General features: G+C 35.7%; 1 protein-coding gene across 1 annotated transcript in view; it reads left to right on the top strand.

The window, feature by feature from the left end:
* Window positions 1–10556, top strand: part of FMN1 (formin 1) — a 145266-nt gene extending 134710 nt beyond the window's left edge. The window contains exons 16-17 of the mRNA XM_049825227.1: window positions 7242–7326; window positions 8416–10556. Of these exons, the coding sequence (XP_049681184.1) occupies window positions 7242–7326; window positions 8416–8460 (130 nt within the window). The 3' untranslated portion in view covers window positions 8461–10556. The remainder of the gene's footprint in view (window positions 1–7241; window positions 7327–8415) is intronic.
* Window positions 10557–23954: the final 13398 nt, after the last annotated feature.

Below are 23954 nucleotides of genomic sequence, written 5' to 3'. Positions count from 1 at the left end.
GATAGGGATCTGTACAAGCATGATGGGTGAATGGGAAATATAGTCATTACATACCTCATCTAATACAACAGTTGAAGAGCATCAAATGGAATTGGCAAGTGGCTAGTATAAGCCAAATGCAGTGATGCCTCTTTACAGTAGGTATACTTAATCTGTTGAACACTTTGCCACAAGATGTCGCAGATGCCAAAAGCTTATATTGCTTCCAAATGGTGACAGTGGAAATTCATATTAGAAAAATCCATGGACTGTTATATATGAAGAGAGTTTCCAGCTGTGAAAGTATTCTGGGGATTATCAGTGTATGCTTTGGCTGTCCTTGTATGCTCCTAGGTATCTGCTAGTGGCCAGCTCAGGTGGACTGAAGCATGCTTTTGATCTGAATTGGTGTAGCCTTTTTCTTTCTATTGTTTTTTCCTTCTGCACCAGGTTTCCTAAAGGCATAAAAATAGATTTTTTTTCTTGTGACTACAGAGCTAAAATTTCTCACACACTTTATACAGATAACCAAAACACTGTCAGTAGATCCAGAAAGAATAGAAACATATCAAGCGTATTAGCAATCTGAGGTTTGGAGACAAATTCCACTGACAACATACATTTTACTGTATTTATACTGATGCAGTTAGTGAACATTTATTCTAAATGCAATGTAAAGATTTGATTAAGAATGACCAAGTTCTTGCCAGAAGATTTAAGCCTGAAGGCTTGATCAGGCAATTGTATTGTACAATACAGTAACAGAAGTGGACAATGTTCAAACTTCATAGTCTGTTATAAGGCTCCTAATTGTGAAGCTAACCAAGAACTCTATAAAATCGTCTGCCAGGCCAGGTAATACACAGGCATCTGTCTTCTAAAATTTTGAGACTGAAATGTAGCCTGTTATATTGCATGGGCTGTTTTCAGGAAACAGTGCTGTTACTTAAGGATTAGTTTATGGGCTGCGTGTAGAAATTACCGTATGACTGAGAGCAGTAAGGCATGTAACACACTGAAGGAATTGGAGCTATGGGGATATTTCTTAGTCTCTCAAGGGGAGTCACTGTTCAGCTGTGTTAAGGATCTGGGCTGGGTATGCAGCTTGGCTCTAGGTTGAACAGTTGACGTTGACTGTAGCTACCTCTGCTTGTTCATCTCCACCCATATCTGAAGATTTGGTTTGCACAACAGTTCCTATGCCAACACAGTCTTATGGCAGAATTTTGAACTTCAAGTCATGGAAAGCTCAGGTGGCACAGAATTGTTATTCCAAGCTATTTCATAATCCACGGCTATCCACATAACCCACCAGCTGCGTGGAAGGAGCTGCAGAAGTGAAGCAAATGGATTATTTCAGAATATCAAGAGGTTGAAAGAGAACCAGATAATTTGGTGTCTGTCTTTGCACAATAGCAGAGCCTGAACATGCTGGCAACTGGCTTGTTAAGTAGCCACTGGCTTGTTTAGAAGGGATTCTAGTTTTCCTAACTGGGGGCTTTAGAGCATGGAGCCTGCCAGCTCACACCTTCTTTCTGACTTGAATGGGAAGCAGGGGTGAAAATGATAATGAGTTTATCTGGTTAGTCTCTGGCTTGATAATCTCTTTTCCTGTAAGGAGGAAAAGTATTTTCATGATCTTAGGAAGGAAACTTTTAATAAATATGGGCTTATGGTTAGATTTCAATTCTGTGTCCCCAGTTACAAAATAAAAATAATAATTATTTTGAATAAAAAAAGCGTCTTTATTTTTCACTAATATCTCTTAATTTAAGAGGCCTGACTTGCATTCAGTTTACAGGGGAAGACAACACCTGCCACACAGAGGCAGGAAAAAGCCAATGATATTCTCATTGCTTATAGTAAAGATCCATATGCAGTGTTGGAGTCATGATTCTCCTACTTAAAAATACATTGTTTTGATAATTTAATTCAATTTTTTTTCCATTTTGTGTGGTAATGTGCAATATTGCTCAGTATTACAGTTGATACCACATCTTCTTTATATGTTAAGGTATATTGACCTCTTTTGCTCACTGTTGAAGAAGAGTAACTTTTCTTCTGAACACATCCATGTTGCACCTGCTCAGATTTCAAGGCTTAACTGACCTGCATACCTTAAGTTTTTGGCCTCATGTTATTGCTTGCTAAATTAGCACCTGCACACCCTTTGTCTCTGTGTTGTGATTCAGCTATTCTACCATCCTTTCTGGTCTCTTTGTTCTCTGCAGTGCTCTCTGTTCAAAAGTGTCCTTGTCACTATTTTTCTAGCATGTTTTACTACACAATTCAATCCCTTCTTGCTTTTCTGTTTTAGATATTTAGATTCCATTGACTTTTCTGTTCCCCTTTCTTCCTCCTTGATTTCACATCTATTAGATTCAGTCCCAATTTCTCTTCCATGAAATCTCTAAAACATGGCTAGACTAGTGTGTCCATCCATGGTATTTTATACTGATATAGGAAGAAAAAAATAATCTTTTCACTGAGTCCATTCCTTTGCACATCTCCAGACTCCCCCTCATGGTCATGCCTCTGTAAATGTCCAGCTCATGTGAGCTGCTCCCCTGTACATTAATTCACACAACAAAAACTCAGAAGAAAGGGGTATAGAGTGGTTGGTGGTTCTGCTTAGTTTGTGCTATTCAGCCTATATCTGCAAGCTGTAAATTGTGGAGCTCTATCTCAGGGCTTGATTCTGCTACTGTTTCTTCAGGATAAGGCTCTTCTTGTCAGAGGAGATTCTTGTCAGAATACAAGTTAATTGAACTTCCCTAAGTTGAAGAACTTATCAGTCCCTATTATCTTTCCAGCTGGGAACTGGAGTTGTTCAGCCTGGAGAAAAGGAGTCTGAGGGGAGACCTTATCACTCTCTACAACTACCTGAAAGGAGGTTGTAGCGAGGTGGGTGCTGGTCTCTTCTCCCAAGTAACAAGAGATAGGACAAGAGGAAATGGCCTCAAGTTGTGCCAGGGAAGGTTTAGATTGGCCATTAGGAAAAATTTCTTCACTGAAAGGCTTGTCAGACATTGGAACAGACTGCCCAGGGAATTGGTAGAGTCACCATCCCTGGAGGTATTTAAAAGACATGTAGACTTCTGTTTGGTGTCTAGTGTAACGCTTAAGTAACGAACAAACTTAAGTAACAAGATGAAGTGAGTAAACATTTTAAGCCCATACTTTGTAAATCTTACCCCCTAAGCAGTGTCACCAAGACACTACTTAGTCTAGTAAATCTACAGTAAATGTTTTAGTATTTCAAAGTCCTCTTTAGATGTTTTGTTGGCCGTTACACTGAACACAAGACTTGAGTAGATTTCCCGTATTCCCTGACATTCTTTTCTATTCCACCTGATATCTATAAAGTATAAATGTTAAAACTGGCCACCTTCATTATCATCTAATATAACTGCAGTTAGTCACAAGAAAGAAGGAAAATTTAAGAGAATATTTATTTACCTTACATTTTGACATTCTATACCTAACTTTTGTTTTACTTCGAACAGGCTTTGAACAAGTAATTGCTGAACAATTACAAGTAGTCAAGGAAGTTTATACTTTTATAAGAAGAAGTTAAACAATTTACATCTATATAAATTTTCACAAAATACAATTAATGCCTTACACAACTTTATAATGTTTTAATAGTCTATTTTATGTTAACTGAAAATAATAGTATGTTGTGCGGTATATCTGCAGATTGGTTAATAACATAATATATGTGTCTAAGAAAAGTTCAGAAAATAATTAGTAGTTTAGCTCTATCCTTTTGAATATACTTCATTTGTAATTTTGTTCTTTCTTTACCTTATTCATCTCTAGTTTTATTTCTAATTTTAATATACTCCTAATTTTTAGTATTTTAATGAAAAGCTTTTCAAAAAAAGTTATGCTATTATATGATTTCTACAAATGGGAAGTTATTTCTATTTGTGCTAAGGAAAGATGGTAGAAAAAAATAGAGTCATCAGAGAAGAGACATACGTACGTTGAATTAACTGAGTTTGTCTAGTCGCTGGCTAGTCATTCTTTAAGTGTGTGATTTGTTTGTTTTTACTTACCTGTTTCACTAAAAGACTCAGTCAAATGTTGTGCATACATTCAACTTTAGATCATAAAATCATAGAATATCTTGAGTTGGAAGGGACCCTTAAAGGTCATCTAGTCCAACCCCCCTGCAATGAGCAGGGACATCTTCAACGAGAACAGGCTGCTCAGAGCCCCGTCCAACCTGACCTTGAATGTTTCCAGGGATGGGGCATCTACCACCTCTCTGGGCAACCTGCTCCAGTGTTTCACCACCCTCATCATAAAAAATTTCTTCCTTATATCTAGCCTAAATCTACCTCCTTTCAGTTTAAAACCATCACCCCTTGTCCTATCGCTACAGGCCCTGCTAAAAAGTCTGGCCCCATCTTTCTTATAAGCCCCCTGTAAGTACTGAAAGGCTGCAAGAAGGTCCCCCGCCGAGCCTTCTCTTCTCCAGGCTGAACAACCTCAACTCTCTCAGCCTGTTTTCATAGGAGAGGTGCTCCAGCCCTCTGATCATTTTTGTGGCCTCCTCTGGACCTGCTCCAACAGGTCCATGTCTTTCCCATGCTGAGGACTCCAGAGCTGGATGCGGGTAAAGAATTATCGTATGTGTTTCTAAGTTTTCATGGAAGGCTGTCATAGCTTTTAATGGACAATTAAAATTATGTGTTCATATCTGGGTTTTTTTTATGAAAGTAAAATAATGGAAAAAGTATATGAAGATTAGACTTCTGCTGTTAGCCAATTTTATGATTTTGAATTTGATAGTTTTCATACTATTTCATTTTTCTCATTTCAAGGATAGTGCTTCCAAACACAATAGCCAGTTGTAGTATCCTGTTCATGTTTAACAAAGAATTATTTTTATTTCTAAGGCACCTTTACAGCATGGGTGCTTCACTGATGTAATTACTGAGCTAACTACTTTCTTAAAATTGACCCATCTGATTTTAAAAAGTCCCAAAGAATTACATTCCTTTTAAATTATACACTTATGTTTCTGATAATGCATGCTAATCTTATCAGTCACATGTTAGCAAAGTGATGGCTTTTTTCCCTATGAGACCAGAGTGGAGTATATAATCAGCCTGTCATTTTTATAAGCCAAATATGACATGATTCAAATCCTGTTAGTGAGCTGGTTTATTTTTATTTTGTATTCCAAACTATGAATTCTATTTTTAAAAATCCAGGTTTCCTGGAAATTGTGCAAATATGGAATAAAATACGCAGAGCTAGGCCTAAATCAGTGACAGGCATCATTTTCTTTTTAAGTCTAAAAGTTTATAATCCCTAGAATTCTCCCTTCAGATTAGAATATGGACTCTAAACATTTAAAAACTATTCGGAAAACACTTCTAGGACCAAAGAGAATGTGATCGAAAAGAAAATGTGCTCAAAATAGGGAACAGTTTAGAAGTCAGTCTCTTGGTGTGGTTCTGCTGGACCTGAATACTGTCACTTGAAATACATTATCATCTTTGCATAAACTTTGTAGCTGTGAGGAATAGCATGCTGTCCAGTGGGTGCTATCATCCATCATTAAGAAGTAAACTGTGCTGTTTAACAATATTGTAAAAAAGATGGAATGATGTGTTGCTGCGAAACAGGGAACACTAATTAAGTTTTAAAAATACTTCAGAGCTATTTAAACATGTACAGAATAATAATTTCATATTTGTGTATTTGAGGGTGTACATTCAGTTTGAATCAATGTTGTAGCTAAACAGTGTTGAAAATAAGTTTATGTGAAAGTAGTGTAACTCTTCCCTCCTGTTCTTAAGCACTGGAAGGTGAGACAACACCAATAACTACCCAGTAGATGCATCTAAAATACATATCTCGGAGAAGAAATTTTAGTTTCCAACACTGAGCATTGACAAACACAATAATGAATTTATGAATGTGTTCTATATTTTTAAAAGAATCTAGTTTGCTCCTAGTCTTGCAGCAAGGAGGTACACATCAGTAACTGCAGATATAATCCACTTTCCTATTTGATTTTCTTCCAAAATTCCTCAAAAATTGAGTGTGTCGGAAGTGGTTTGAACTGGACATGGTATTTTAAATGCTTTTTGTCTGGCCATAGCAATTATTTCTGCCAGTGGAGAAAATTAAATAGGAGAAGCAAGTAGAATTCTTCAGTTCAAGAGTGCCAAGAAATGTGTTGTTTCTCGTAAAAGACTGATTTGGTGTGCATTAGTGAAAATTGGTTTGCTGAGTTCTCCTTGCTTGTAAAAAATCACTTGCAACTTCTTTACCTCTGCATTTTGCATACAGAATTGTAAAGTAGGTGTTTATAGCATCAGCATTTTAAAGGCAATGATAGCTGGGCAGATCCTGTCTTAGGAGTGCCAAGAATTTTTTTTTCTTTTTATCACTGTTTAGCACATAATTTCCCTGGCCATTTTTGCTGTCTGTAAGAGGAGTCAAGTCCCTTTTTGTTAAATTCCCTGTTTCTCGTCTTCCTCCTGATTAAACTTCTGATGGGGTTGTTCTTGTTAAATGCCCACAGAAACAAGGGTTCTGTATGCAAGACCCTAAGAGCAAAACACAAGAAAGTGAGGAATCAGGTCTGTGTTCTTCTTTCCCCTTATCTCAATAGTGCTCTCAGTAGACTGGTCTGTAGCTGCACACAAGAGGGATTTGACTACCCCTAGACAAGAACCCCTTCTATTTTGCCTCTCCTTCTATTACCACATCAGTGAGGCTGGTCAGTCAATTCCATGTAAAGCAATGGGGCAAACATTAAGGAAAAACTGGCAGATGCTTTCATTTCAAGGTTTTCAGAGGAAATATAATGTGTAGCCTGGCAAATGGCCTACTAAAATATTATATTCTATATATACAACAGATTGAGCCAGCTAGCTTTTGGCTTTTTTTCAGAGGAGTATCTTCTTTTCTTGACACTGCGGCTTTTTTGGTAGGAAAGATACTCCATAAAACCCAGATCCTGCAAGAACAGAGAAATTGTTTGCCTGGTAACATTTTCAGTGAGCAATACAGGCCGACTGTCCTTTTGCTTTTGATATTCTCAATTTAAAAATGTATTTTGATCTGCTTTTGGTAATTCATTAAGTGCCTTTGAATAGTAATAGCAGTTTGTTGGGCTTGTGCCTAAAAAAAGGTAGTGGTGGTAGTTCTTACAGATAGAGTGTATACCAAGCAGAGCCAGAACACCTTTAATTTCTTTGAATCTAATGATGTCTATTCTATGTATTTTGTTTCAGAATTAAAGTGGCTCAGCAATCAGTAAGCAAGTTAACTGCAGAGAAGAAAGTTGAAACGAAGAAAATCAATCCTACAGCTAGCCTGGTATGATGTTTCTCAGTATGACATTCAGAAGGGTTTTTCTGACACTATATTCTTGTCATTCAGAATGGTGGCAGGTTTCTGCTGTTGTTGAAAGGTGACATAGTATGCTTAGTTTGAACGTAGCAGAGTGATTTTCTTCCCAAGGAGAAATCTTTAATCTTGTGCCCTATGGTAGTCCAACAGTTAACATTTAAAACTTAGTTTAGTTGTACCTAAGCATGGCTCTGCTCTTTTAGATAGCAAAATATGATAAGAGCTGCTTTTCTGGTTTCTTCCCCCCTTCCACTGAAGTCTCTTGTGTTTTCTTCCATGCTCCATAGTGCACTGAGGCTCAATGCATATATTTGTCCAATGGCTGAGTGTCTGGTTTTTTTCAAAACCTTACAAAACCCTGTTTGCTCTGTTGAATAACGGTAGAAGGGATTAAATCCCCATTTTGTTCCTTGCTGTTTCCCAGGTTTTTTAATATGACACAAAAAGAAGACTAATAACTTACACTGTAGATAAAACCTTTTTTGTCTGTGAGCAAGACACATACGTGAGATCAGCATTTCTCAAACTGTAGGAACCAAGAGACTAAGGGAAGGAAACATACATGAAGGAATCAGTATATTACTTTCATTCCCAGCAGAGCATATCAGTTGCAGGACAGGCGGCAGAGATGTAAATGACTACATTTGCTTGGGAAGAGGTCATTAAACAACAGAATCTAGCTAATGCTAAATTAGAGCCTTTATGTCAGCAGAAACCATTCCAGACGAGGTATTAGATTCACATGAATTTGAAATGTGTCTGGTTTTCTCTAGCTGCACTGGTCTTCACAGAGCTGAGCATTTTTAAAGGTACATGGTATTTGACAAGTGTGTAGCTAAAGCAAGCTCAGTTTTTCTACAGTAAGTAATGAATTGGTTCTGAGCCTTGCTTGAGTGCTCCAGGCGTTAATTTTTTTTTAATTAAAGAAAACTCTAATCTATTGTGACTAGTTTAGTACTTCTCAGTCTTCTAGACCAAATGCTCATGGCAACTTGAGTGGAGATGGAAAAATTGTAGACAAGAATGATAATAAAACTCTTTCTTTTTCATTAACAGAAAGAAAGGCTACGTCAGAAGGAAGCCAATGTGACTGCCAACTGAAAGAATGATAGTGTGACTTCATACCTTGCATGATGCTTTACTACACCCATGGCCCAGGGAGCACCTTATGTTAGATACTGAATTCTGCTTTGCTGATCTGTTCCAAGACAATCCACTAAAGACTTTTCAGTTCCTTCAGAGGGGTTTGTACATTCAGTGGAGGGAATTCTAAGAAGGTTTTTACATGGGAAGTCAAAATTATTTTCTGTAACTCTTCCTTAAGCAATGTATTTGCTTAAAATGCATCTGGTTGTTAATGGTTCTTTAAAGTACTCTGTGGATAATGCACTAATATGGAAGAGCTAAAATGAGCATTTTCGATGCTGAGTTAAGTAATGACTAACAACCTGTAGGTTATTTACAGGGCTTTGTGTAGATGAGAGCAAATATGCCATTCAGCTCACAAAAGACCATTGCATCATACTTTTTGTTACTTCAGCAGTAACTGAAGTAAAATTGACTGATTCTAAATAATTTTACAGTGTCTAAGTATTGGATGCATCTTTCTAAAACTGATTAAATGTAACTATAGATTTATGCTCTATTTTACTATAAATATTTTTATAGAAGCTTCAGCTTATGCCACACGTTGAAATGGAAAAAATATTTTGCACATGAAAAGGAATAGCTTCAAATTCTTTAGTTTTATGATTGATGGCATAACTGATTCCTTATTTTTATGGTTTTAACCTAACATTTCCTAAATTTTGAGCTTCAAAAGAAAAATGATTAAAATGTATATTTTTATTTCACTATATATTGAAAATATGAATTCCATAAAATGATGGTTTTATTAGTCATTATTCATTGAACTAAAATACAATAATATGTCTCCATGAAGTTACACATTTGCCATTAAATCTCTGGCTTTTAATTCCATTGAAAGCTTTCTTTTAAACAGCGAATATCTCACTCTAAAATATATTAAGCAGCCTGCTCTTGTCCCCTATATTTGTCTGAAGAATGTATCCAGCATATATATATATGCTTATCTACATATGTATAAAATTTAATAAGTAAAACTTGAGGAAGAAATAAAAGAGTCTCGCTGTCCTCCTGTAACATTTTAACCATTACCCATAAAGTAGAAGAACCTGAAAGAAACCCTATAGAATATCCACTGTTACTTGAAGATTTTTACTGCATTTTAAGGATTTGGATTATTAGAAGGAGAGATCTTGAAGCAGAAGTTAATTTAAGGTAAAACGGAAAAGTGATTTTTAAATACAAGTAGGTAACGGCCTGTAAATAGGAACAACAAATGGAAAAAACATGCTTCTGCTTGCTGTCCATAAGAGATAAATCCCTTTCTTTATGATAATGGTGTCTGAAGCTCGTTATGAAGAGAAATTAGGTGAAGCAAAAAAGTACAAAAAGGTAATAGGGGGAAAGTATTAATCCTTTGCTTAGAAGCTGGAAAGAATATACACGAGACAGACATGGGTTATCCATACAGCAAATTAGAGAAACTGTGATGTAACCTAAGGCAAAGTCATCCCTAGAAGTGTACGCTTATTAAGAAAAACAGCAACTGTGGAGACCCCCATTCATGAATTAACTTGAAGATTTCATATTTTGCAGGTTTCTTCAATGAGTATCTCTCATTCCTGCATAAATAAAAACAGGGGAATCAAGATTCCCTTGTATGCTTTGGAGTTTCTAGCTGCTGCAGATATACTCAAGATGTGTAAGCATAATTCTTATGAAAACAGTCAACTATATACCAGCAAAAATAATCTGATTTGTAGTTTGCCTATTCCCATTGCGGAGAAATAAATTCCAAAGATTGAAGTTTTCCGTCTTCCACCAAATAGGTAAAGCACACTTGTTTCCAATATTATTAGTGATAAACAACCGGAGCAATAATGCTTATAAAACCCAAAGAACAACAGCAAGCAAGGCAATTCAGATGAGTGTTTAAGCAAATAAGTGCTGAGTTTTGATATGGTTTTCTATCTGTCATGAAGGTAGTGTATATTGCCATTTGACTTGATAGGGGATTTTTCAATGAAATGTTCTAATTGAAATATTAATCAAGAAGAGTAACACTGTTTGTGAAAAAGGATTGGTCTTGAAAATTCTCATTGGAAATATATTATGGAAAAAAGTTTTTTAATTATTGAAATATCCTGTTTCAAAATTTCTAAATGTGAAGTTTCATTTTTCAGTTCAAATTGACTTTTCATTTTGAAATGTTGAAAAATGTGTATAAAAAGGGATTAAAATTAAAATTATTGATATAAAGCATTCCTTGATAAGATTTCTAATTCTGTTTTCAGATTATCAATTTGCCAAAGTTTTGAGAATTTAGGCTATTTTTTCAGAAGATTAGAAAACTTACACAGCACAGAGACATTGTTTCCTCCTCATCTTCAGTTGTACCGATTTTTCTCTAAAGACAGAGATTCTGATTCCAACTTAACCCATGACTTAAATCCTCTACTATGAGTTAAACTATTTTTAAGTGAAAAAAAGAATTGACCCAGACTATTTGATACATTCTCTTAATCAAGACTAAGACTCCTGGATGGAATTCATCAGCTAAATATCACACTTACACCCCTAGTGATACCCCAAAGTGTCTTCAGACAGTGATTGACAATGGTACACCTGCTGACCTTACCTAAAATGTTGTATTGCAGAAGAGATATTAACAGATATTATATATCTATGTAAGCTGTTCAATCATTAATTATTTAGACACTACAGACGTAACAAGTGCATCAACCAGCATTCATCTTGGGGTCACCAAGTGTCACCAAAAGTTATGTTTTAAGCTTGCATGTAGTTTGGTGCCTGACTTTACCCTGAGCTTTCTAGTTTGCGGGGAATAAAAGGAGAGGAGAAAAGAAAGAAAATAAAAAGATGGACTGGAACAGAAGTCTCTGGTACGTGTCTACATTGCTGTCAAGGAAGTAAAAGTAAAGAGTAGACTAAATTAAGCCAAGTAGCAATAGCTAGACAGTTACAATTTTCTGGGCTATGTAATTTAAAATACCTCTACACCACATAGAAGTCACTTCTGTGAGGATAAAGTAGATGTGGCTTAAGAGGGGGTTTTTTTCGGTTCTTTGTTTTGTTTTCAGCTTCTCAAAGTCTGTAAAGCAAAGCACTATTTAACCCCATATTACTCAGTAGGTGCTTATTACCCAGGAATAGTATATACATTACTGATTTGTAAATTGAATTATTAGGAAGAATTCAGTTTAGATGAGTAAATATCAATAATTTGTGAAGTGCTCTTTACCTTATTTACAACATTACCACTTAGTGATTTTAAAATGAAAGACCTTTTAGCATCTTTGAGATATTTTGACAGTATAAATTATATTTTCATTATGTTTTTATTAATCTATGAAAACTACCCAGGTGTTTTGCCATGACTAACACATGTAAATGTTTATCATGTGCTTTATTATAGGGTTGTGAATGTGTAGATTGAATATTATACTTTTGTATTTAACTTAGAAATTTTTTGCAGCAAAACAGAAACTGTATGATCTTCAGTTTCTGTACATATAGAAAATTAAAGTAGAATGGATGGAATATTCAGTACGCAGAGAGAAAAATAATTGAACATCTTAAGCAGTTCTAGGAAGGATAAAGTTTACATAGGGTTTTAACCTTTCTGAATTGCTGAGGATATCTCCTCCAACCAGATATGAACAGCCAGGTTATCTCTGACCAGTCTAAGTTTTTTCTACATGAAACATGAATAAAATATTTTGTTTTCCATATGATGTACAGGGTTCTTATTGCCCTGATTTTCCAGTAAATTGTTAGCAATTTCTTTCTTAGATCTAAACATCTTTCCTAGCTGATGATATGGGGCAGTGGAAGACTGCATATTTACTTATTTGTTAATACTATTTCTTCATTGCTTTAGGTCAATATCTTAAAAATGGATGCCTTAATCTTGTGTAGGTGTGGAATTTCAGAAACACCCAAACAAGTTAGAAATATTCATCTCATTACAGCACTGATGTGTTTTTGAAAATCCACCTCCATAAGCTGTGTTTAGTCACCAGTCTAAGTTTATAATTTCAGAAAATCATATCCACCTAGTTTTTGCTCATTCTTGGCCTTGTCTCAATCCTGTTTAATACTGTTACGGATCTTGCTCTTTCTTTTTTTTCTTTTTCTTTCCTTTTTTTTTTTAACGCCTCTAGAATTTATTAATGCCAGTTAGTGAATTTCAGAATTTGCAATCTGGAGAGTTCTCTTTGGCATTCTTTTCAAGATAAGCCTATGTATTTTCATATAAATGTAAAGAAAATAAAAAAGAAAGTTAAGAGGTAACTTGACTGTAGTCAATAAGTTGTTTCAAAGAGAGAAGATACTAGGAACTAAACAGTTGCCTGAGGCAGCAAGAAAAAATATAACAAAAACAATATAAAAATTAAAACCAGTTTAATTAAAATCAGCAATGAATTCCCAACTATTAGTAATGAGGCTAGTTAACCACTGGAAGAAGTTAGCAAAGATAATTGTAGTTTCTCCATTTTCTGATGCTTTCAAATCCAGATTGGACATCTTTCTCAAAGGTTTGTGTAGTATAATACAGCTTATTGGACTCAGTTCAGATGTACCTAAGCGGCATCCCATATCCATTGACTCACTAGTCCAAATAGTTCCTCTAGACAGAAGAATATAAGAATAAGTATGTCAAAAGACCTAATAAAATATTTTTTTCTCAGCTATAATGAAATATTCTTATCCAAGCTAGAAGAGCTCTTTGTTGTGAGTTAAATTTAAAATACCACAAAGTGTGGTGTAGAACAATATAATGCAGGAAACCATTGTCAAATTATATACATTTGTATTTCAAATGATTAATTAATTAATAGCTATCTGATCCATCTTGTGATATTTACAAGGTAGCAAATTTATATGCTCTGGAATTCAACATTGGTTTAAAGATTCCCAAGCTATGTCTGGGAAAATTGGCATTTTGGATTGTACACTGTGAAATCCGAGAATCACAGAAACCCTAGTTCTTTAGTATTTGTCAAAGGTTTGAGCATATGCAAGGGAGTTTACCTTGGCTACAGCTAATGTGATGCAAAATTTAAATAACAGTCTCTTGTTTTAGTGAATTATTATATATGACCTGTTAATATCATTACTAAACACTTCCACTGCTCAATAGGGTTTGAACCATAACAATTTTATGCAATTGTTTTAGAGATCTAAAGTTCAAAAGTTGTGCAAGCAAAAAGACTTGGTTTTGCAAGTTTTTTTCAAAATGCCTGCAAGAGCTTTTCGTTCTTGATTTTTTTAACATTGTTTTCAATACAATAAATATTCTTAGAAACATTACTAAAATGGATGTTAGGTTTTTTTCTACTTGTTGAAAATGTGGTACACCTAAACTGTAATATTTTCAGTAAATTTGGCAAGCTTCAACTGGCTTTAAATGATTTTGATGTGATACCTCATAGAATTCAAGATTTTAAATTAGGGCCTTTTTGTAAAACGTAAGCACTGGGTATAAGAGAACATTTGTTTTAAGCAGCAATGAATTAAAAATGCTGAACTGATAACTTAGACTCAGGATGCACCACCTTCCTGCGAGGACATTATCAAGTAGCATAAGCTTTCCCATAATGCAGAGCAGCATTGCGTTTCCTGTGATTTGTTTCTGCCAGATGTCATCTTAGAGTAAACTGAAGGCAGCAATTTTTTTTTTTTTTCCATTAAATATTTCTGGTTATTTTCATTCCATACTTTGTCACCTCAATTTCATCTTCAAGAATCTAATATTGAGGTAAAACGAAGCCTTTTTATAGAGGGTGATAGTGCTTCTATATGCAAGTAGTTTTATTTATTCAAGTATTCCTGGGGCCCACACAGTAAAAAAAATCCATAGAGGACATTATGGGGTCATGGGACTGAATAAAATCTCTTTTAGAATCATGTTATGAAAATTATCTTGAACTATCCTAGTATGGGACATGGATTTTTTTTCTGTGGTAGGATCTGCCTCAAAAAGTTTTGGAGCTCTGGGAGCTTTTGGAGGATGGAGGATGAGGCTGTTGGCATGGCACCTTTGCTTTAGCCATCAATTCCTAAAAGTAGGGCTTCTCTGGAGTTACATTGCAGTTGAATTGCCTGAGCGAAGATTGCCCCGGGGACTCCTGGAAGGGAGACTGGAAAATACTGTCAACAGCCATACATTTTCAAAAGGGAAAGACATCATAGTTGTATTTCCAGACTAAAGTAAAAGCTAGCGGACTCTTCTGAAATAGCAGAAATTTTGTATAGTTGTTTGTATCCTTTAATTGGGTTCTGTAGATTTCAGAAATTCTGCATTCATATATGAACTTCATTCTGTCCCTGTGTTCTTGTATTTATTGCTCATATGATCATTTAATATGAACATAATCACTTATATATTCTTAGTCTTTTATTGTGCTGCGACAACTAAAATGTAGACTACAAAAACTGTTGAAAGAGAGATCCATTAACAGAGTCCTGTCAGGCAGTTGTATTTCAGGTTTCCCAGTGTTGTTCTGCTGGGAACCTTCATATTTTCCTAGAGGTAGGAAGAGTTTAGCTGCCATGCCATCTGAATTCTCAGCCTTTCCTAATCATAAACTAGTACTTGTATCTTAGGGCCAAATGATGGGGCCAAATTCTATCATCACTGATAAGTATTGTCTTTGCTGCAATTAGAAGTTAACTGGGGCACAGAATAATGCTAAAGATGGCAGGTGGGGTGTTTTTTGTGATACCCATTAAACTGTAATGTATTTGATAAGCTCAAAGTCCTAAAGAGTACTGACACAGTCTAAGATTCATGTGCGATACTGACTCTGACTCACAGCATCCTTATAGGTTAGGCTCAAGTGACTTTAGAAAGAGGAGCTGTAATATCTGTTCACTAGTTGATAGTGTTTCTTTAATCATTTTTTTGAATCCTCAGCAAGATGATTTCTGTCCATCTGCGAATTAGAAAACTTTAAATGGTACATTTTCTCTACAACTGCTCCCAGAGGGACCAAGCTCGTAGTTCAGTATTTTTGTTTTCTCATTTGGCCTGCTGTAAATACATTCCATTGTACTTGGACAGATGCTCCTCCTGAGCAACTATCCACAGACAATAGGTTACAGAAACTGCAGAAACTGTGTAGAGTTCAAAGAATATAGCACTATTTCCTACTGCTTGGAGCATCAATAGTCAAATGAACATATCTATTGTATAGCACCTGATGCTTATTTCTTAGCTGTAAAGTAGTTTAAGCAATGTATTGCTATTAGCAGCTAATCACTATAAACTGGATAAAAGCCATGTTCCTATTCTAATTTTTTTTTTCTCTTTATTAGAATGATTTGTTGTGGTGTGGGTATCTTCTAGATTTTAGCGGGAAAGATACCATTTTGTAATGAATCAAAATGGAACAAGGTCACAGTTCTATTCTAGACTTCTTTCATATCTGACAGAAAGGTGAAGGAATAAAACTGATTTCTTTTCATTCCACATAAAAACAATATTTTTTTTCTGATCCCTCTTCATTCAGTTATTCATTTTGTGTAACAGTCCTATGTTTTTTAGAAGGGCTGTAAAGAAATTAGAAGGTTCAGCTATGAATCTCATTCCTTAAAGATTCCCTGTAGTGTTCAAATTCAGCAAAGTGGGATCGGGAACTCCTCCTCTATCACCATTTTGTTCAGTGATTCATAAAATTCCCCACTCTCCTTTTTTTTATTGAAAGTAAAGTCATATAGTTGCCAAAGGTCCAAGAAAAACTGAACTATTGGGTGCAGAGAGGTCAATTAACTTCCAAACCAAAATGAAGACTTGCACGTCTTTACTGCGCACGAGCTGAACCTTTCTAATTCACCTAAGTTGAATGCAACTCAGTTCCAAAGAGATAGACAATCAATACAGTGTTTTCATGCATTTCTGCTACTTATCTTACATCAAGAAAGCCTGTCTCTCTAAGTAGGAGGCACAACTTGTGCATTTAGTTACGTAATCAACTTCTGCTTGATTCCAGACCAGAAGTATGTGTGATATGGGAGATACATCTGAGTGTTTTGGCATTACATTTTATACTTATTTTCCATCACTTATCTAGGGGCCAAGTAAAGAGACCCATTAACATACCTAAAATGAAAATGTTGGTTGAAAATGCCATTGAAACAATATAAAGCTTACTATTTCATTCTAATGGATATTCATTTGAAGAAATCCATCCTCACGTAGTTTACTATTGAAGTGTTTGGGTTGGTTTGTTTGTTTTAATTAAAAGTTGATATTCTATCAGATAATCACCTGGCTTGTCTGGGACAAGCTTCTGTGGGGGCTTGAGTGCTAGTCAAGTAAAATAATCTGTGTGCATGCTCAACAAGTCCACTTGTTAACTACTGTAGTCTGAACAGCACCCTTTCATCTGCATATAGCTCAGAAAAGGGAGAGACTTGGAAGGGAAATTGTAACAGGTTTTCTGGTGTCAAGTTCAGAAAAAGCTATGTCAAATGATAAGCATTCTTGACATATTGCACTGGTTTTGAAACTTCAATGATATCTGTTGCAAAGAAAAAGACTCATGCTCTATGTCAGATGGGATTGGATAAGGACTTTTTATGGAGAGTTGGTAAAAGTACTATTTCTTGTAGGAGCTCTCAGCAAAGCTGTGAATTCCCAGCTGATGACTGGCAGGAGAAACAGAATTATTTTTGTAGGGTTTTGAAAATATGTATTTATTATAATGACACTTTATTTTGAGGGGTATATCAGCCTCAAGAAGAAAAGCTGCCCTTGTCATTGTACTCAGCTATTACTCTCTGTACAAGCTAAAAGCTTTGCCATATTCAGAAGTTATAGGAAGCAAAAATGGAGAAATATTATTCTGGGAAGAATCAAAGTTGACCTCTGCAAATTGTTTTTAGTAGGATTATAGTATGATTTTCAACTTTCATTTAGTTATTTTGAATTTTTTTTTGTTTTCCTTTCCAATCATTTTGAGTTGAATAGTTGCACTGTTGAACATTATTGTTGTTGGTACTCTTCCCTCTCTTCTCTCCATATGACTCAAAGCCATCAAAATACAGGCCTCTTTGGCTGGTTAACTTCTCTTTGAAAATGTACTAAATGACAAATTCTCTCGCAATGCTATTAATATTCTCTGTATACCTAGCGAGTTTCTGAGACATAACAGGGTTTAAGTCTCATGTCTATACGGAATTTGCTTTAATAAAATCGTAGTTTTGCTTGAATGTTCACACATACATTCAGCAATTAAATATTTGCTGTCATCTGAGCTCAACTTTGCATTTTTCATCCCACAAAAAGTACAGCAAAAGTAATGGAATATTAGTATGGTTTAGGTTTTTTGTTTTTCAGGAATCAAGCTCCTTTTAGTTCTTGACTAAATATGTTGTAAATGTCTGAAAAGAATAAGCTAAATAGATTCAGGTGCTTCCCCCCCCCCCCCCCACTTCTCATTGTAATTATATATGTGTGTGTGTGTGTTTCTACTATGTATCTGAAAGTTTTTCTCAAAAAATAAGATGTGCACATGATTAACTTTGTAAAAGTTATTGTAGTGGAATGGAGTATTTATTTTTAAACTAAATTCTTAAGGAGCCATTGACTGTAAATAAAAGACTATATTTTCCTCCTCAGTATTTTTGTTCATTGTATCAATTGTATTTTTGTATGTAAAATATATTGTTGAGTTACTGTAGGTTTCTCTGTTTGAAGAATTCTGTCTAAATGATGGGTTTTATTTACACTGCTTTACTGATCCAGTTAATATTCCAGGTTCAGTGTGTTTGTTAAAAAGATACACAATGTTTTGGGGATCTGCAAAAAGTTCAAATATGTAGCTTACTGATATAAATTTCTTGGAGGTATTTTAATAAATGTTGGGGAGGGGTTGCATCGGAAACAGTTTGTACAGACGTCTGGGGATGTGGATTTCCTTTAATTCTTGTGCCACTGTTAGCAACTTGTCACATTTCCAAATACATAATATTGAAAAGCTCTTCAATGCTCTTCAGTAACTCAGAGCAGACTGCCCACAAAATGATATTAAATAGTGTTTGAAAGGTATGTATCATTCATGTCCCCAGGCACTAATATTTGGGCTCCTTTATCTAAGGGGGAAAAAAAAAAAATCTATAAATTACATTATAATTTTATCTATATTTTACTGTTACTTGTATTACTCTAGACTAATAGCTTAGGAAACCTTATTAAAGATCACTAGAGATATTTTTTCCAGTTTCTCTACAGTCAGAATAGAAAACAATTACAATTTAAGTATAAAATTAGGCACTAATTTCATCCAGCAACTGACCATTGGTGGAGTACAGAAACTAGAAGCATCTTCACCAGGATGCTCAGGAGCTCTCCAAAGACTGGTATATTTTAGCCAGTTTTGAGGCTTTTTTTGGCATCACAGATCACATAAACTTAAAACAGAAAGAATGTGATTTGGCTTTAGATGTTTCTGAGAACAGCATTAGTGTGTTTGTTTGAAAATCATTATCCTTAGCCAATAAGAAGTTGGAGTGATCATGTCAACAGAGTAATAGCAAAGATACGCTATGAAGGACCTGGAAAATTGTAACAAACTACTCAGGTTTAAAGAGGGAGTCAGTGGAGATACTCAACAGCAGCATGATCAAACTAATGGGGTTTAGTTTGAAAAGTTGTATTTCTCATCACAGAAGAGACTACTGTAATAAGACTGTAGAAGACAAGAACCTGAGCAAGGATTTCAGCTACATAAATGAAATGGGGATGCCAGATAGAAATAATCACCAGGATGTAGACATTAACCAAGTATGAAGAACTGTTGGCAATCAATTTTCTGTAGAAGAGAAGGGGACACATAGGTATTGGGAACACATGCTGGATGTTTAAATACCACAATGATGAGCATGTTAGAAATATCTAGATAGGCATTGAACAGTTAATCAAGTAGGTAATGAGTTAGATCATCATAATTAAAATTAGCTAAGCCAAAGCAATCCAACTTAAAGACAGTTAGTCTCTTTTCTTTTATTATTTATTGTCTAGTTTCTTGATCCTTTAAGACAATATAATGGTGTGCTGCTGAAGAGACAGATGTTATAAGCTTCTTTGCTTGGAATGCTACTGATATGCCAAGATGTCAGATGACAGATTGTTTTTCTTTACCCACATGAACAACTGATTTAGTGTTCATTAAGAACCTAAATTTGACCAGCAGGTCCAAAAGAAGTGTTGGAGCCCTGAAGTTCTTGAACTGTCTTTATGCTTCTTGAAATGCAGGATTTTTTCAGCAACTCAGAAGATCTAGCCAAGAGCAGTATTTGCCATAGTGCTGTGCCAGTTATTCTGAAGGAGAAATACCACATGCAGGGAAGCAAATACATCAGATAAAGTGAACTTATTTCCAAGAATAAACCTTCATAATAACACCAAAGCTGAATAGAGATAAAAGCAGGCAATTCCCAAGTTATTTTATTTATAAATATACCGATACATATATATGCATATGTGTATTATTCTTAATATACACACGCACACCTCTAATACAAGCTATGCTATTTATATGGCAAAAGAAATTGATCCAGTCATAGAACTAATATCTGTATTTCAGTAATATATAATAAAATTTTCATACATCCATTAGCTCAGGAAAGGATAGTTAGCACAAAATCAATATTAAAAGCTGGGATACTGTAGTTACTGAAATAATTTAAAAGCAAATGAGCTGAAAACTAGCATTTGAGATGTGCTTGTCAGAAAACTTTAATCAAAGCAGACTGGGTATTTCTATGTAACTTCTTTCATGAGACGCATCCCAAGGTGCTTTGCAAAATAATGAAATTAACAATGCAAATATTGATGAATACACTAGGTCAAAGCAAGCAGTCCTTGGTCTTGAGAGTGCCACTACCATAAGTCAACAACCCAAGGGTTTCCAGTTGCAAAAAAAAGTACAAGCCACTAAGGTAGCCAAATGGGATATCTGCCTTTCACTCTGCGCTCTGTTTTTGGGAAGGATGAAAAAAATGTTCAAAACCATTTTTTAAGTCTTGGGTTCGCTTTCTACATAATTGCTGCATTTCATTGTGTCTATTTGCTCTAGGTTTTTTGCCTCTTACAAACGATCTTTGACACATTCATGAATGTGCCAAATCTCTTCTGTAAGATGGTGGATGAACAAGTGTATGGGTTCAGAAGTTTCTGGTTCCTGTATAAGCTACCTACTGTATGGGCTACTGCTGGAAGAATTACTGTTCTTATATAGGTAATTCCCACACACTTAAGAAAAGTTAGAATTTTTCAAGTTTGGTCTTACAGTACTGTTTTATCTATCCCTGACAAGAGAAACTCAAGCTCCACAGATCACAGCTGAAGACAGGCTCAAAAGAAGTGAGTGGTGATTTAACTTTTACAACTTATTCTTTCTGAGTGGAACTTGTTTAGGCATGCTGGGCCTTCATGAAAACCCTCTGCAGCTTCTTAAAAAGAATGTGAGGGGTGAGTGAGGAATAATTTTTTCAATCACAGTATGCTATAAGACTTCTTTCTTTTTTTCTTTTTTTTTGCATTGTTTCCTCTTTGTAAATTTTTTGTCTTCCTCTTTCTCCCTCCCTGTTTAAGAAACCATTGCTAGTTTCATGTGCATTTATCCAGCTCCAACATTTGTTCATTGCTAATAATGAAATTTATTCAAACTGTAAATTCCAGGACTGCAATGATTAAGCCATTTGAAATGGCTCCATTAATTGATCTCCAAATTTCTCAGCCAGATTATTGGTCATACTTGTAAGTATTTGTACTAATACTTACAAACTTTTATTTCAGACTCTGTTAGTCACAGAGTCAGGCACAAAAACCCACCACACAATTCATAACTAATCAAAATAGTGCCAATCAACCATTGAGAATTCTACAATTATGTAATTAGCTGAGCAGTAAAACTTGAAATTAACTTGTTATGAAAAGCTTGACCCACAAAAGGCCATACAAACTCAGCTCCCAAGGACCATGTGTGTGAGTTAAGGGAAATATGTTTAAATTTTAACATCTGTATTTTTTATCTTTCACTTCTCTTACTAACCTCAAAAAATGACAACAAGGTGGTGTTTGAAAATGCTCTTTGCCAATCTCACTTGCAGCATTTATAGCGGTATTTTGGGCTGTTGATTGGTTATGAATCAGGTAGAAGGGTGCTGTGCCTATTTTTTATTTTTTTTTACTTTAAGCATCTTTTATTTCCACTGAAGTACTGATGAAGACTGGTAGTGCTGGTTTTATATGTGATTCAGAGCAGTCATATTGACCCTGTCTTTAAGAGATGCGATGGTATGATGCAAATGTTCCGAGGAGGCTGTGCATTCATGATGTGGGATAATAGGGTTTTAATTAGACATCACAAAATGCTTTCAGATGTTTGAGGTGTAGGCATTCACAAAACATTGCAATCCTTAGGGTCTGAAGTTCTGTGATTTTAAAGATTTGAATGATATTCAAAGATCTCAGAATTTTAAAAGAAAGCACCATGTGAGTTGTGTTCTCTGACTACAGAAATTAGTTCCTAGAGGTTGAATAGGAGACGAGTTAAAAGAGAGAGAGAGAGAGAGAGAGAGGGGTTTCACCATGTGAATTTTTTCCTCATTTAAGGTCATCATCAGAAACTCTCATATAATGATCTTCCACACACACATGCCCTGGATGATGCATTCCAAAACTACAAAATGAGCATGCAGATCCAAGATGGGTTTCTGCACACACTTCTGAAGTTGTCATCTTTATTGCTTACATACAATAGCATGTTTTTAGAACTTCACAATCTCACAAGAGTACATCTTTCTACTCGTTGCTCTCTGTTTGGTGATAACTGCCACAGAAAGCAGGTTATGGGACCATACACCATGTCCTGACAACAAAAAGAATGCCCTGAGATTTTAAAAGAAGTTTCCTATCTCTTCTGGTCTTAAGTGTCTTCTAAAATATCAAACCAAATCCATCTGCAAGCCTATTGTGAAACTATTAACATTAATAAAAAAACGTGAAGGGAAATCAGAGTGTCCAGAACCTGAGAAAAGAGTTAAGATTCTTGAAAAGAGAACAACTTGCATATGAATCTAAAGATCCTGTTCAAAGCCAGGCGGAAAATCTGGATATTTTCCAAAAGCAAGATTCAATATAAACTTGCATCACACTGTGATGCTAGCGTGTCCTTTCCTTTAAGCAGCATTGAACAGCTGATAATCATTCACCTTACTTTAGCAGACATTGTTCGAGAGAAAAGGGGCAAAGGCAATATTAATTTTTAAGTAACGTGAGCACAAGAAATCTGATGCCAAACTGCCCTTTTTGCTCCTGGGATTGTGTTGAGCTAATTCCCAAGGCATCCTTCTGAAAATGTATCCTTTGGACTATTAAAAAAAAAAAAAAAAAAAAAGGGCAAAACCCACCCTCTTGGACCCTACTGTTTTAGTTCCCTGTGTGAATCTTCTGGTTTGATTTAGGAATGTGCTGCTTGGTTCCCATGTGCATTGTTGTTGTAGTATTTACTTTGGAAGGAAAAGTGAGTATACGGTTCACGCCTTAACCTTGTCAAGCTTCCCCCTTACCAACTTGAACTGACACCATACAAATTCTGAAAGGAAAGGCCACAGCCAAAATTAATCATAAACATTAACCATAAAATATTACTCTTGACCCTACCAAGGGGCAGACCTCTAGGAATAACATCCTGCTCCTTAAGAAAATAACATCCCTCTCCAACCGAGAGGAGCAGACGGCCTCGTCTATGCATGACGGACATGCTGACCTGTGCCTCAGGGAGTAACATCCGATTTCAACTCGGAGGGTAATAAGCACTCCAGGCCTTACATTATGGAAGTCCTTCCCCAGACACAGCCCTACACATAAGCTTTGGCAGCTTGCGCCGTCTGCATAAAACAAGTCCTGTCCAAGGTTGTGCTGTAAGGTTAGGTTTTTAGGCAAAGCCAAACAGGCTAAGGCTGAAGCTGGAAAAATGAGAGCTGCCGCCCCAGCTTCCATGCTGTTTTGACCTGAATGAAAACTGTCAATATACCTCAAACAATGAGCCCTGAGGAAAGGCTACACTCCATAGCTCCTTTGTAACATTTCACTTGAATAGATTCTATGCTCAGTTTATTCTTAGAGGCACAATCCACAGATTGGCGAACCTATTTCCATAGCTATCAGGCAGTATGTTGTTCGGCAGCAAATTGAATTAATTAAGCCTCTGAAATCTGAAAAATCCTGAACTAAAACATATTGCCCAATACTAATTTCATTTGGTAAAGAAATAATAGATCAAAGAACAACTTACTTTATTGCAAGCCACTGGAGATGAGACTTAGGTACCTAAATCACACAAGACCTGCAACACTGAATGAAGCATTTCCTTAATATCACAAAAAATCTGGGTGTGGAGCAATAAACCAGATTTCTTTCCAGGAGATGTTGGTTGTACTGGCACTGACAGTGAGAGATTTCAGCAGCAAGCTGT

Source organism: Accipiter gentilis, chromosome 22, assembly GCF_929443795.1.
Source record: "Accipiter gentilis chromosome 22, bAccGen1.1, whole genome shotgun sequence".
In the NCBI taxonomy this organism is placed as follows: domain Eukaryota; kingdom Metazoa; phylum Chordata; class Aves; order Accipitriformes; family Accipitridae; genus Astur; species Astur gentilis.
Note: the sequence above shows the minus strand (reverse complement) of the source record. Positions and strands in the feature narration are given on the sequence as shown.